This window comes from Diplodia seriata (assembly GCF_021436955.1).
Source record: "Diplodia seriata strain FDS-637 chromosome Unknown scaffold_4, whole genome shotgun sequence".
NCBI lineage: Eukaryota > Fungi > Ascomycota > Dothideomycetes > Botryosphaeriales > Botryosphaeriaceae > Diplodia > Diplodia seriata.
In genome coordinates, this window is record NW_027117311.1 from 2,859,280 (window position 1) to 2,873,349 (window position 14,070).

The 14,070-nt window shown below is 56.3% G+C and overlaps 6 protein-coding genes across 6 annotated transcripts; 5 read left to right on the top strand and 1 right to left on the bottom strand.

Annotated features, from left to right (window-relative positions):
* Window positions 1–631: 631 nt before the first annotated feature.
* Window positions 632–2,754, top strand: RLI1 (Fe-S cluster-binding ribosome biosynthesis protein; the record flags this gene model as incomplete). Its single annotated transcript, XM_066776192.1, has 6 exons — window positions 632–651; window positions 708–732; window positions 820–831; window positions 882–1,284; window positions 1,338–2,668; window positions 2,731–2,754. 6 exons carry the CDS (start codon window positions 632–634, stop codon window positions 2,752–2,754), a joined length of 1,815 nt encoding a protein of 604 aa, XP_066634073.1.
* A 1,248-nt stretch (window positions 2,755–4,002) lies between these two features.
* Window positions 4,003–6,325, bottom strand: PRP40 (U1 snRNP protein; the record flags this gene model as incomplete). The annotated part of the gene is made up of 3 exons (XM_066776193.1): window positions 4,003–4,902; window positions 4,959–6,164; window positions 6,212–6,325. 3 exons carry the CDS (start codon window positions 6,323–6,325, stop codon window positions 4,003–4,005), a joined length of 2,220 nt encoding a protein of 739 aa, XP_066634074.1.
* Window positions 6,326–6,800: 475 nt separating this feature from the next.
* Window positions 6,801–8,630, top strand: SLS55_004740 (uncharacterized protein; the record flags this gene model as incomplete). The annotated part of the gene is made up of 4 exons (XM_066776194.1): window positions 6,801–6,996; window positions 7,059–7,346; window positions 7,444–8,407; window positions 8,462–8,630. The coding sequence occupies 4 exons, from the start codon at window positions 6,801–6,803 to the stop codon at window positions 8,628–8,630; spliced, it is 1,617 nt and encodes a 538-aa protein (XP_066634075.1).
* A 775-nt stretch (window positions 8,631–9,405) lies between these two features.
* Window positions 9,406–10,343, top strand: SLS55_004741 (uncharacterized protein; the record flags this gene model as incomplete). Its single annotated transcript, XM_066776195.1, has 5 exons — window positions 9,406–9,463; window positions 9,654–9,986; window positions 10,049–10,158; window positions 10,207–10,215; window positions 10,272–10,343. The coding sequence occupies 5 exons, from the start codon at window positions 9,406–9,408 to the stop codon at window positions 10,341–10,343; spliced, it is 582 nt and encodes a 193-aa protein (XP_066634076.1).
* A 728-nt stretch (window positions 10,344–11,071) lies between these two features.
* On the top strand, window positions 11,072–12,217 carry SLS55_004742 (uncharacterized protein; the record flags this gene model as incomplete). Its single annotated transcript, XM_066776196.1, has 1 exon — window positions 11,072–12,217. The coding sequence occupies one exon, from the start codon at window positions 11,072–11,074 to the stop codon at window positions 12,215–12,217; it is 1,146 nt and encodes a 381-aa protein (XP_066634077.1).
* A 465-nt stretch (window positions 12,218–12,682) lies between these two features.
* Window positions 12,683–13,972, top strand: SLS55_004743 (uncharacterized protein; the record flags this gene model as incomplete). Its single annotated transcript, XM_066776197.1, has 6 exons — window positions 12,683–12,769; window positions 12,827–12,971; window positions 13,028–13,090; window positions 13,146–13,247; window positions 13,300–13,443; window positions 13,506–13,972. The coding sequence occupies 6 exons, from the start codon at window positions 12,683–12,685 to the stop codon at window positions 13,970–13,972; spliced, it is 1,008 nt and encodes a 335-aa protein (XP_066634078.1).
* Between the last annotated feature and the right edge of the window lie 98 nt (window positions 13,973–14,070).

Sequence of the window (14,070 nt, forward strand, 5' to 3'; positions counted from 1 at the left end):
CTCTCGTGTATGGAGTGTGAAGACGAGCGGCAAGATGAGCCTTCGCCGACGCAGCAGCCCTATGGAGCGCGGTCAGATCCAGGCCACCCTAAAATCGCCTAGCGCGCTCGCTCGCCGCGACCCGTACCGGCAACTGAACGCAAAAAGACTGCTGGCACCGTCGCGGGCTGGCAAGATTGGGAGCAGGATGTGTTGAAGCAGGCGTCCTCGAGAACGTGCAGGTGCAATTGCGGTTGTGGCCTTGGAGCCTGGTCGACAGCTCCGTAGCACGCGCCCGCGCTCTCTGTACTGCCGAGTCCACGCACGCACGCGCTCGGGCGGCCACGACTTTCCGTGACGTTGACCACCCCGGCAGTGCAGGACCAATCACTTGCGGGGGGATAAGCGTGCCCATTCACCGACAAAGCCACTCGCGCTGCCCACTGCGACCCTCCTGCCGCTGTCAAAGCATCCACTTGATCGCCGCAGCGTTGCGCTCTGGGACGTCTCGCCCGTGGTTTTCTACGGCCTCCAACGACCCCTTCGTGTGCCGCCGCTTCGACGCCCTCCCGATTCTCCGTTTCATCACCGCGCGCACGTCGCACTTCGGCTCTGAAAAACACACACGCCCTCCAGGCAACGGCTGCACATCATGACGGACAAGCTCACGAGGTACGCACACCGAAGCCAGGCTGGCCAAATTCGTGCGAGACTGACTCTGCGTTCAGAATCGCGATTATCAACAGCGACAAGGTGCGCCATGCCGCGCGAAGCCCCGCCAACCCCGCGGTGGCAGAATTTTGAATGTTTTCGCACGCTAACTGCAGGTGTCGCATACAGTGCAAACCCAAGGTACGAGCGCACCCCGCCACGCGCCGCGTCTGCCGCTGACTCTGGCCCAGAAATGCAGGCAGGAATGCAAGAAGGCTTGCCCCGTCGTTCGCACTGGCAAACTGTGCATCGAAGTCGATCCAACGTCCAAAATCGCCTTCATCTCCGAGCGCCTGTGTATAGGATGCGGTATCTGCCCGAAGAAATGCCCGTTCGACGCGATCAACATCATCAACTTGCCGACGAACCTGAACACCCAGGTCACGCACAGATACTCGGCGAACAGCTTTAAGCTGCACAGACTGCCTATGCCCCGTCCCGGCCAGGTCCTTGGTCTTGTCGGAACAAACGGTATTGGCAAGAGTACTGCGCTGAAGATTCTCAGCGGCAAGTTGAAGCCGAACCTGGGCAGATACGACAACCCGCCTGATTGGGAAGAGATTCTGAAGTATTTCCGTGGCTCCGAGCTGCAGAGTAAGCGTCCAGCCGGGCAGTGAGCAGCAAGCGAGGTGCTGACAATTGTTTAGACTATTTCACAAAGGTGCTCGAAGACAACCTGAAGGCCATCATCAAGCCCCAGTATGTCGATCAGATTCCCAAGGCTATCAAGGCCGCCGACAAGCGCGTGGGATCGCTCATCTCCGGGCGTGCGGCAAACAATAACCTCGACGAGGTCCTCGACGAGCTGGAACTGAGACACATCTTTGACCGCGAGGTCACCCAATTGTCTGGTGGAGAGATGCAGCGTTTCGCCATCGGCTCCGTGTGCATCCAGAAGGCGGATGTCTACATGTTTGACGAGCCTTCATCTTTCCTCGACGTCAAGCAGCGTCTTAACGCTGGTAAGATGATTCGCAGCTTGCTTCGCCCTGACGACTATGTCATTGTGGTCGAGCACGACTTGTCTGTCCTCGACTATCTTTCGGATTTCGTTTGCGTCCTCTACGGCAAGCCGGCCGTCTATGGTGTCGTTACCATGCCTTACTCCGTTAGAGAAGGTATCAACATTTTCCTCGACGGCAATATCCCCACGGAAAACCTCCGCTTCCGTGAAGAGTCTCTGCACTTCCACATTGGTGACGCGACTGAGGACTACTCGACCGACAAGTCACGTGGGTTCAACTACCCGGCCATGGAGAAGACAATGGGCAACTTCCACCTTTCAATCGAGCCTGGCAGTTTCACCGATTCGGAAATCATTGTCATGATGGGAGAGAACGGAACTGGAAAGACGACCTTCTGTAAAATGCTTGCCGGTGCTCTCAAGCCCGACAGTGGCAAGACTGTTCCCCCGATGAACATCTCCATGAAGCCGCAGACCATCACTCCCAAGTTCCAAGGCACCGTCCGCCAGCTGTTCTTCAAGAAGATCAAGGCTGCTTTCCTCAACCCGCAGTTCCAGACGGATGTGTACAAGCCTCTCAAGATGGACGACTTCATCGACCAGGAGGTCCAGAACCTGTCTGGTGGTGAATTGCAGCGTGTCGCGATTGTTTTGGCCCTTGGCATCCCGGCCGACATTTACCTCATTGACGAGCCTTCGGCGTACCTCGACTCTGAGCAGCGTATCGTCGCCTCCCGTGTCATCAAGCGTTTCATCATGCACTCCAAGAAGACTGCCTTCATTGTCGAGCACGATTTCATCATGGCCACCTATCTTGCCGACCGCGTCATCGTCTTTGACGGCAAGCCTTCAATCGACGCTCGCGCAAACACTCCCGAAGGCTTGTTGACTGGTTGCAACAAGTTCTTGAAGAGTTTGGATGTCACCTTCCGCCGTGACCCCAACTCGTACCGTCCCCGTATCAACAAGTACAACTCCCAGATGGACCAGGAGCAGAAGTCGGCCGGCAACTACGTAAGTCAACCCCTATTCACTTCGTCTCAAGCTTCAGATTCACTGACATCCCCGGTCCGCAGTTCTTCCTGGAAGAAGAGAGTTGAAGAGGCTGTCCCGAAGAAGGACTATATCCCGCCTCATCGTCACGACCACTTCCCACCTCCTTCGGTTAGCAATAATGGCGTTTATGGGGGCGGAGCATTTTTAGGCAAGAGCGGCGGCGGAAAAAAGAAAGCAGGCATACGGAAGCGGGGTAAAAATGGGCTCCCAGAGGAGGAAAACGCGTCTGACGAAGATGATGATGACGACATACACCGCCAGCAGCGGTCTACCTCCTGTGGTCGCGACTCGATGGCGTCACTCCCACTGCTGCCGCTGCAGCTACTTTTGCCACCGGGAGTGTCGGTCTTCGTGATGGTGTAGTTCGCGCGCGCTGTATGTATGGGAATCAGTTGCGCCATAGAGGTTTCACTACGGGTCAAGCTAGGTGATCTGCTGCTTTACTTAATCGTCATCATATTATTTCTCCAAGTTTCACATTCGACTATATGGGATATCTTGCGCATGACCCCACAACGGGTGACGAAAGCAATTGCCCGCCCACATCTGCCGTACACAGATACAGCATCATCATATTTATATAGGCAGTCTAATACAAGATCAGGACACAAATGCAAGCTTTGAATGCGCACATTTAGGTCCTGATCTTGTTTTCAGCTACTCATCCCATATAGAATTTTCTAATGAGGCAGATGCGGGTGGGCAATTTCTTGTCACCCACTGTGACCCTTAAAAATAGAGATAGAATTGCATTGACCTATTTTATGGGAAGAGCTAATCCAATCAAGATGCCTAGAATGGGTAGCACCATATTGTACACTGAAAGGTTTTCTCACTTGATCTTGGTGAGATAAGAGGAGCAAGTAACTGTATCGCGGTCGGTAGCCAGAAGGCCGCGAGAGGAAATCAAAAGACGCTTTTGACATACCAGGCTGTCCTTGCTTCTTGGTGCGACTTTTTTTTTCTGTTGTTCTTCTCTTTCCGAACGATGATGAGAGTGAGGACAAATGTGAACGAAGGAATGGGGTACTGTTAGCGGCCAGGTAGCAGTCGAGGAGTAACTCTCAGTTCCGGGGGACTAGTTGCCTGAGTATCGCTGCACTCGCCGTGCTGCCAGCTGCTCGTGCTGCTTAACCCTCTTCAATCTCGCCCTCCTCACTGCCCGAGCGAAGAGCGGCGTCCTCTTTAAGCGGCTCGGCAGGCTGGGCCTTCTTCTCGGGAGTCCTAGATCTGTGATGGCGAGGGGAAAAGGTGCGCTCACGAGTTTCCCTACGAGTTCTCTGTAGACTTTTTTAGTACATTCGCCAGCAGACGGCGGCAAGGGGGTAAATTGCACTGACCTTGGCATCCCGCTTGTTCTCCGGACTCTCGCTGTCTCTCCTGCGCCTCATGCTTCCAGCTCTGCTATCGCCGTAGTCGAGTTCGCTAGCCTTCTCACGCGGGTCGGCACGGCTGATGTAAGAGCGTTCACGCTCGACATCGCGCTCTCTGCGTTCGCGATCATAATGGCTCAGGCTACTGACCTCTCTTCTGTCGCTAACATAGCGATCTCCGCGCCAGTCTCTGCTGCGTGGAGGCGGCGACAGACCAGACAGGCTGGACTTGCGGTACTGGCGTTCACGGTCCGCTTGCGCTTTGCGGCGATCAGCCTCGTAGGCGTCCGGTTCGGGGGTGCGGGTGCGATGGCGGCGACCGTGGCCGTTGCGGAAGTCCCGGTCGCGATCCCGCTCGCGGTCGCGGTCCCGTTCTCGATCACGTTCACGTTCACGGTCACGTTCACGGTCGCGATCGCGCCTGCTGCGGTCGCGCTCGCGTTCGCGTTCGTGGTCGTCCTCCTTCTCCTTCAAGCGACGCAAGTGCTTGTCGAAAGCAGTGCGACGCAGCTCGTCCGAATCCAGCTGTCGAAATTCTTCGAACTTCTCAAGGCGAGGACGTACCTGCTCCCATGTGTCTTCCAGAGTGACCGGGGGCTCCAATCTCTTGATACGAGAACGCAAATTATCAATGTGCCGGCGCTGGACACGCTCAGCTTGGTGCTTGTTAGCTTCGGAACGCTGCTGCTCTTTCTCTTTGAGACGCTCAAAGAGAAGCTTAAGAGAGTGGTCATCGATAGTTGCTGTACGCCTTTCAGCTCGCATCAGTGACATAAACTCATCCAGAGTGGTGCTTTGAGTGATCTCGAAGCGACGGTCCTATACTCTGTCAGGGGAAGTGTCTCATGAACGGATCGTTTGTGGGAGAAACTCACATCAAGAACGTCAAGGACGTCATGTCTCTTACTACGCAAGACGCGTTCTTCTTCCTCGACGACGTCCCAGAACAAGTCCAAAGGAGTCGAGCCCGCCTGGCCCAGCATTGCAACGTAGCGGGAGTCGTTCTCGAGAGAAGGGTGAATTTCCTTCCACTTCGTTCCAGCTTTGATCTTGCCATCACTGCGGAGCTCTTTGAGCAGCGCATTGAACTTGTCCCGGTTTTGGCGCTCACGCCTCGCTCTGGATTGCTTCTGCTTCTGGCGAACCTCGTTAAAGCTGCGTTCAAGAGTCTTGATGTGGGCCTCAAAAGCCTTCAGGAGATCCAACTTGCTCAACAACTCGAACTTCTCATCACCCTTGAATCGCTCGTGCTCTTTGATCACGTCCCGGACCTGTGTCCAACGACTGTACGGTTCGAGCTGGAGTTCACCAAGCAATGACGAGAGCTCTTCACTAGCTTGCTGGCGATCCTTGGCCTCGGTCTCGAGGTGCGTCTTGTAGAGCTCGCAGATGTACTCTTCGAAGAGTTGCTTCCTCTCTTCATCGCTCTTTGCAGAGCGGTAGATGGTCTCGCCCTCGATAATCGGCTTAGCAGTCTTCCATCGAGTGTAGTATTTGATCTCTGGGTGGCTCCTTAGCATTTTATTGAAGTCATTGCGAAGCTTGGCAAGCCTCTCCTTCTCGCGCTCCTTCTCCTGCTCGCGCACCTCAACCACGTATTTCTCGAAAGCCGCCTTGCGGTCCTTAGGGTCCTTGATGGCGCGATACTGATCGTCTCTGATGGTGGCACGCATTGCTTGGTCCCATGTCCAGTCAGGATGGACACCGGCGCGTTTGAGGAGCTTCATGAAAGCAGCCTCGGCATCGTCGTAGGACGAATACTCAGGGCCGGTCTTTGAGTCAATGGATGGCACGGAGCGCAAGCTCTCTAGCTTCTCGGACTGCGTGTAGCCTATCTGGCGGTCGGCAGGCGCGCGGTCGGGACCGTCCCTATTATAGCCATGTGAAGCAAAGGTAGGGGCTGCACCAGCTACAAACTGGGCCGCGGGTGCTGCAGGTGGACGAGCAGGTGGGACGGATGCAAGAGCAACCTTGAAGGCCTCGGGCATTTCCCACGATGACTGCTTGGTCTCGGTGTTGTACCAGTACTTCTTGCCGCCCTCGGCGGTGTACTCCTTCCATGGAAGATCTTTCAGAGCGCGCTGCGGACGGTCAGCATTGGTGAGGGCAGAGAGGGCGAGAAACCAACCTCGACCGGGGTCAGAAGCTCGTCGGGCTTCGTCCATTGGGTGACCTTGGTCTGGGAGTTGTAGTAGTAGACGCGACCATCGGCGGTGCGCGCCTCCTGCCAGAGGACTGGCATTGGCGGAGGGCCGTTCATGGCGGCGGCAACCGAGAGGCAGGCGACGTTGTGATAAGCGATGCCGCGGGCGTAGACGAACGCGAGGAAGGTGTTGGTGGAGGACTGCAGGGCCGGCGAGTCGCAGCGACAGCTCCAGGCGCGCGCTGGCTAGTTTTGCGCGGGCGGTGAAGGCGGCGATCAGCGCGGCGGGGCTTGGCGCGGGCGTCAACACCGCTGCTGTCCCCTTACCATCACCCCGGCTCGACATCCTCTCGCTGCTTGCAGACTGAACTCCAATCAGCTCGCCGGCCCGAGGAACCTGCCCCCCGCGCGATTTCGCCCTTCAACCCCCCTTTATTGCACTTTTGCCCAGGGGCTGGCGGCTGGCTGCACGTCCAAAGCTCCGCTCTCAACCAGACCAGGTCCCCGTCCCGCCTTGCATGACAGGAACACAAGATGCACAGTTCTACATAAAGCACCATCCTCCCAATCAACCATGACGACAGCCAGGCTTCCCGGCCACTCGCGCACCACCAGCACTGATTTTTCTGAGACTTCCCTGGTCGAGACCGTCGTGCCTGCTGCTACAGCCGCCGATCTGCAGAAGTCGCTCGGTGCTTGGGACGGCGCCATAAACGAAGCTAGCACTTCGATCCTGCCTTTCCAATCGCAGAGGCAGTTTCTCTTCTTTGGTATGCGCTTAGAACCGGGCACAGTCCTGAAGCAAGCTTCTTACTCATTCCTAGGACTCTAGATGAACTTGTTCCGGTCTACGTGGTCCTTCGCACGCCGACTACCGACGAGAACACCCTCAAGTCCTACCTGGGGAGACTCGCCATCAACGTCGAAGCTTACGCTACCTCGACTGCTCCTCTGTCTCACCTAGGCGCCCCGCATGCCCCCCCGCTAAAGGAGCTTCTCCATTCTGCCTCTGTCCTGAATCCCGCAGAGCCGGTTCTTTTCTCCTCCAAGGGCGTTACTTACGAGAATGGCAACTCGCAAGAGTATTGCTATGTAGCTTGGAAGGTTGAGGTCTTCATAGGTAATGCCAGTGCCGTACGACTCCGCAGACCAAGTCTAACTGACTCTAGGGCACCCGCGATCAAGACTACCGAAACCGGTCGTCTATTTCTCGGTAGGGGCGTCTCTAAAGCCTGTGCAGCAGGTCAAATCCGAGGTCCTGGATGACGAGTATTTACCGAGCTTGGCTCCTTTATCAGGCAATTTGTTAGAAGCATTTGCCAGAGACCCCGCCCTTCGGGGCGTAAAACCGCATCTGTCCGCCTCGCGCATCACCAAGGTTGCGCCGGCTCCGTCAGTGGAACGCGATCTCCTGCGCCCGCTTCAAAATGCCAGCAGGCGGACTTTTCGGGCATTTCCCGCGCTTGCATGGAGGATTCGGTACACGAAGAGCTATGCTCCGGTGTCAGACCTCTCGATTTTCGCATCCTTCGATTTTGAAGTAACTGGGATGGCTGGCTATAGCTTGAACCTGAACGAGGTCGAACTTGCGCTTTCGGACGGCCGCGTAGAGTCCTGTGGAGAGAACCTCGGCGGCGGCCACGAGCATGTCTACAAATCCGGCGACCAAGTTGCTCTGCTATACAAGCTGATTCCTAACGACGTGTCCAAGGATTACACAGTGCCAATGAACATCCATGCGTTGGATGTCAGGATAAGAGCGAAGGTGCTCTTGTCAGAAGATTGCCAGCCTGAAGTCGCAATCGACTGGAGGACAAACGTAGACATCGCACACGTGCTCAAATCAAAACTTCGAGTCCCAGACCATCTCCTTGGTCGTTCAGCGCACCAGAGGAACCTGAGCAGCATTAACTCTACTTCCTCGAAACAACTAGGACCCGATTCTCTGCCTTACATGGACGGCGCCCAGCAAGAGGCTTCGTCGGCAGGCATCATTGACATTGCGGTTACCATCGTTGGGCCGGAACGTGTCTACGTCGCGGAACCCTTTGTCTGGGATGTGTTTATTGTCAACCGTTCAGACAGGGAGCGCAGGCTGGAATTTCAGGTCGTTTTCAAGGATCTTGCCGTTGGGAGGTCGCCAGACTTACTCCTCCACACGTCGAGGGGGCTCCACATTGGGTAAGTCATCTACTGTGCTGTCTCATCATAGAAATGTGCTGATCCGTAGTCTAGTACCTTGGGGCCATCCGCCTGCAAGAATACGCAGATAGAGCTGGAGCCATTCAAGGATGGAATACTCAACCTGGAGGCCCTGCGCCTGGTAGACCTACAGACGGACGAATATACGGACATCCATGATCTCCCGATCATTGTGTCATACGAAAGATCTGGCGGAACATGAGATGCGGACGAGAAATGCTGCGATTTGCAGGAAGATATGTTGGAGGGTGCTCTTGGGATCCATGCATCGGACGCGTTTCAGGATTACGTATCCCGTGACTGCATTGCTGGCGGAGGGTGGAAACGGGCAGCGATGCCTCAGATAAGATACCTAGATGATTAGAAATAATAAAGAGATGCGAAGGAAGCCATGGCGCACAGGTGAGTTTGCTTGGTCGGATGCTGAGATGGGCAGGGTTGGGTGGGGAATGCAGGCCCGGAATTGGCAGCTGATTTTAGATCAGAGCCACAGAGTAAGGGAAGCGCGGGACGAGCGGGCGACGACTCCGCCTCGCAACACCACTCTCCGGCCAACTTGCGTGCCGCATCTCCCTCCTGCACACACATATCCCTTGGACCAGCACCTCAGCGCGACCGCCGCGACCAGACGATACCCATTACCCGTGCGCGGCGACGGAAAGCGCTGGCTGAACCCCCGCCACTCAGCTACCTGCCAGCCTGCCCTCGCCAGGAGCGCATTCGCGCCTACCACCGATCCTCATCAACGACGTCACTGCAAACCCGGTGCTCCACCGCCACACCTTTCACAATGATTGAAGGACAACGACGTCGCCTGCTGCGCACTCTTAACAGCCGTTACATCTACGGCAGTATTGTACGTGCACCCCATGGAATCCCGGCGAATCTTGCGCCGCTTCTTCCCGCTGCCACACTGGTGCTGACTCTGCTGGTCGCAAACCTAGCCTCTCCTACACGCTATCGTCTTCCTCCTCCAAATGGCCGCCGTATCCATTCTTTCGCGCAAGTTCAACACTTACTATGCGAACCGCCCGGGTAAGTCGAGCTGCATCTTTCCAATACGAGATGCCCTGCTGACCAGGTGCGACCAGTTCTCACCACCATGATAACGAACGCCGTACGTCATCGCTCGTCTCACCCTGCGCCTTTCCATAATGCGATACTGCTTTGGAACCCCGTTGCTTCAAGCGGCTAACACGGCAATAGGTTCTTGGTGGCATCGCAGATACAGTAGCACAGTCTTTGACGGCAATCCGAGAGCGAGCGGTGCGCAAACCCGGAGGCGTCGACAAGGATGACTTCTTCGCTATTGAGATTCATGAGCTCGACAAGAAGATGCCGTACCCTGACGACGAGCTCATCCCGGATTCAAGGCGCCTCCCTCCTCCATTCGACTTCGAAAGGTTGACGAGATTCATGGCCTATGGTTTCTTGATGGCGCCGGTGCAGCACAAGTGGTTTGGCTTCTTGTCAAGGAACTTCCCCATTACCAAGACCGCTAAAATGGGCCCGGCGCTGAAGCGTGTCGCTATGGACCAGTTCATCTTCGCACCGTTCGGTATGTGCCTGGCAGCTTGCCCGTCTGCACGAGATTGTGGGTGCTAACCGTATCTACTTCAGGTCTCGGATGCTTCTTCACTTTCATGACTGTTGCGGAAGGTGGCGACAAGCGCGCGGTGCTGCGCAAATTCCAGGATGTCTATGTTCCATCGCTGAAGGCAAACTACGTGGTGTGGCCGGCGGTACAAATAATCAATTTCCGTCTAATGCCCATCCAGTACCAGATTGTAAGACGTTCCCAAGGCCAATGTTCAAGACCACTGCTAACGGCCCCTTTCCTCAGCCCTTTGTCTCCACGATTGGAATTGCGTGGACCGCATACCTTTCTCTGACCAATGCCTCCGACGAGTCCTAAGCGAGATAAAGCAATCCTAGACGCTTCCGGACTCTTACATCCGTATCTCCACAAGTAGCTACTATTTCGGCTTCCGGCATCGAACCGGGTCCCTTAACACCTTCTCCTAGAATGGGTTACAGCGCTGGGGAAGGGGGGTTTTTTTGGCGTGTTTAGTTCCAAGTCTCGATTATGCGGGGTTGGGTGCATTTACTGGGCGCAAGGGTTTGTACTAGTGATTCTCATACCGTACTGCTATAACTGCAGTCTTTACGACAGAGTTGGCGTTTTCTCTAAATTGAGTCTATGTTCCAATACAAATAATGGTAGCTAGATGAAAGCGTGCATGCTTGTGAAAGAACATGCAAACGTTGATGCAGCCACAAAGCATGACCATGCAGGAGACAAGACCCCAAAAGCTTATCGAAAAGCCTCGAGTATATAGACGTGGGTCAGAACATGGGTCTGGCAGTCGTGGTTGGTGCAAAGTGCCGGGCAGCCATCAGACGCGGCGCGAAACAAGCGCGAGCGCGTCACCCGCGCGCCAGATCCATTAAGCAACACGGCTGGCTTAACTGCGGCTGTCGCACCGCAGAACGAGCCCCAGTAAACAACACATTCCCCTCCACGACCGCCCATCCGACCCTCATCTACCACAGCATTCTCACGCCTGTCCGCCTTTGGTCGCCCTCTCCTCTAGTTGTATCTCCTAGGATTCCAATCGCATTTTCTGTTTTCGCCGGCTCAAAATGAACTCGCGCTCGCTCCGCCGCCTCGCGGGCGACCACGCCACGCTGCACGCCGACCTACCGCCCAACTACCTCTTCGCGCCGCACACCGACTCCTCGGACGATCTGACGCAGCTGGACGTGCTGCTGGCGGGGCCACAGGGCACGCCGTATGCGGCGGGCGTGTACCGGCTGCACCTAGAGATGCCGGCGACGTACCCCGCGGCGCCGCCGACGGCGCACTTCCGCACTCGCATCTGGCACCCCAATGTCGAGGAGGCGACGGGCGCCGTGTGCGTCGACACACTCAAGCGCGACTGGCAGGCGGGCCTGACACTGCGCGATGTCCTCGTCACTATCAGCTGCTTGTTGATTCAGCCCAACCCGGCCAGCGCGCTCAATGCCGAGGCCGGCGCCCTGCTGCAGGAGGACTGGGATTCGTTCTGCCGCCGGGCGCGGCTGATGACAGGGATTCATGCGCAGGTGCCGCGGGAGCTGCGGCAGCTGGTGGAGGAGGCGAAGGCCCGGGGGGAGGAGAGGGGCGACGCGGAAAACGAAGCCGCGCACAGCGACATGGTGGTCGAGGAGCAAAGGGCGAGGGGGAATGGAAGGAAGAGCACCAAGGGCAAGTCGAAAGTGACGCAAAAGGCGTCGGCGGAGATGGAGGAAAACGTCGGATCGAGGCGCGAGTCCGACGACTGGATACCAGCACCGCCCAGTTTCTCAACACCGGCGCCGCCGGCCATCGCTACTGCGGGCGCGTCGCAGGCGTCGACGGCCGCAGCTGGCTCGTTCGAGATGCCGAGCACCCCTCTCGCAAGCATACAGACGCCCGGCACGGCAAACGCGCCCATGCGCATCACCAGGCATACCGCCGCCAATATCGCCCAGCAAGCCGCGTATCAAACTCCTCAGCCCACTGTGCAGTCATCGCATAGCCCAGAGCGGCCCGCTTCAAGCTCGTCGTCCCATGGATCGCTCAATGGCCGTCTTAACACTCTGTCGTTTGGTTGGGCGCCAGAGAAGGCTGCCGGTGCGCCAAGATACTCACCAGAAGCGGCGCGTAGGGAACGGCATGAGATGCGGCGCTTCAAGGCGGCTGGATATTGTCTGAAGAGGTACAACCGCGGCGCCTTTGGACCGCGGAGAGGCTTGAAGAGGCTGTGACCTGTGGCCATCTGACAAGTTCTTTAACCTGGAGTCCGGCTTGGGACACTACTTCTGGCGTATGTATAGCGGACTGGATGGTGCATTAGCGACGGCGCATGGGCGTGTTTTGAATATGGGAGCGGCGTGTCCTTGACCTGACAGACTCTTAATGAAGAGGAACCTACTATCCTGTACGAGCAACGCAAGGTTTTGCGATACGACACCTAAAGAATCAAGTATTACTGCGAAGCGTCTCTTGATGTACTTGGGACCTGTGCGGTGACTCGCGCCAACAACCGGGTCATGCAGGGATAGTCATGACCATGCTCACCTGAAGCGGAAAGCGCGCACGGGCCGTGTTGAACTAGTTTCCCAGTGACGACGCCTGCTCTCTCACCCTGCAACTAAATCCCAAGATCCGCCAGAATGCTCGACATCGTGAATGAGAGCGTGCCGTCGCCAAAATGTTACTTCACCCACGCCATGCTCGGCGAGCATATGAGTGACAAGCACCCGCCCACCAAAAAAAAACCTTTCAACACGATCCTGGCTCAGCCTTTCTCCCATACCGTTCGTTGCTGCGCATCCCGCCGCCACGTGATTTCGATCGCGCTGACTTGCGGGTAGGCCGACCTGATGCTGCCCGATGAGGTTTATGAAGTGATACGACAAGAGCTGGACGCTGCTGCGGGCAAGTTCCACTATGCCAGAGTCTACTTGTCGCTTGGCGAGATTATTGACGGCGATTTCTTCAACCACTACATCAAGACCGGTAGGCGCCGCTAGCACCCCTGGTTTTTCAGTAATAGATGCTAATATCACTGGCAGGAAATGTCTTGATGATATCTGAAGGCCGCCGCGGCATCGACAACGTCTTCTCGCTCCGTGAAGGTACGCTCTTTTTGTAGATGGCGGCATGGTCTGCGACATTCTGACACATTCTCAGGCGTATTGAGGCTTGAGCTCGATCGCGCAACATACGAAAAATGTGGACTTGTGGGCAAACCGATCCCTCATGGCGGCAGAAAGCACACCAAGGAGAGGTTCGGTATGCAACCGCTCTTCCCCCACACGAGCACAGCAGACTAATGCCGCTTCAGCCGTCGAGCTAGAACTTCGCCTGCCATCCATGCTGCACGGGAAAAAGGGCTTCGAACGCATCGTCTGGGCATTCAAGAACGTGCTAAATCACTCTCTCACATGGCTTTTCCATGATGTCCAGAGCCCCGACCAACCTCCTTCAGGTTGGTGCACAATGCAATCATCTAGATTGATGACCAAGCGCTCACTAATACCCATGATACAGGCCCCATTCTCGCTCACTCTCCACAACTCATCACGGCACAACAAGACCGTCTCAACTTGGCTCAAGTGAAAGTACCCGCATTGACCTCTGTCGCTGACCTCTGCGACCCGGAGTATAGTGCAGAGGTGCTTGAGTGGTTTGGCATGGTCAGCCTGGAGTCACCGCGTATCAATGGCGATGACGACATCGACAGCTTCCTGAGCCGCTACGAGGTGCCCATGCCTTACCGCTCAGATGGCGACGCGGACCCGCCAGCGGTTGAGCGTCTGACGAGGCTACGGTGGCGTGGCCTCATCCCTCCAGCTTTCCTATTACGACTGTGGATGATTGCGAGGAGGGGTATTGTTGGCGGTAGCGTCGGTGCGCAGAGGACTTGGATGGCGATGAGTGTTGCGGGGTTTGAGGGTGAGACATACACCATGCTGGGGATCGGATCGAGAGATGTGCTGAGTTGGGAGTGTAAATGAGTATGGTACATGACGAGGTGAAGACAAATCTAAGACATGCTCGGCTGTATCCACCCACTTTTCAATGTCTGGTGCGTTAGGCAGCCGCTGTTCCTTCC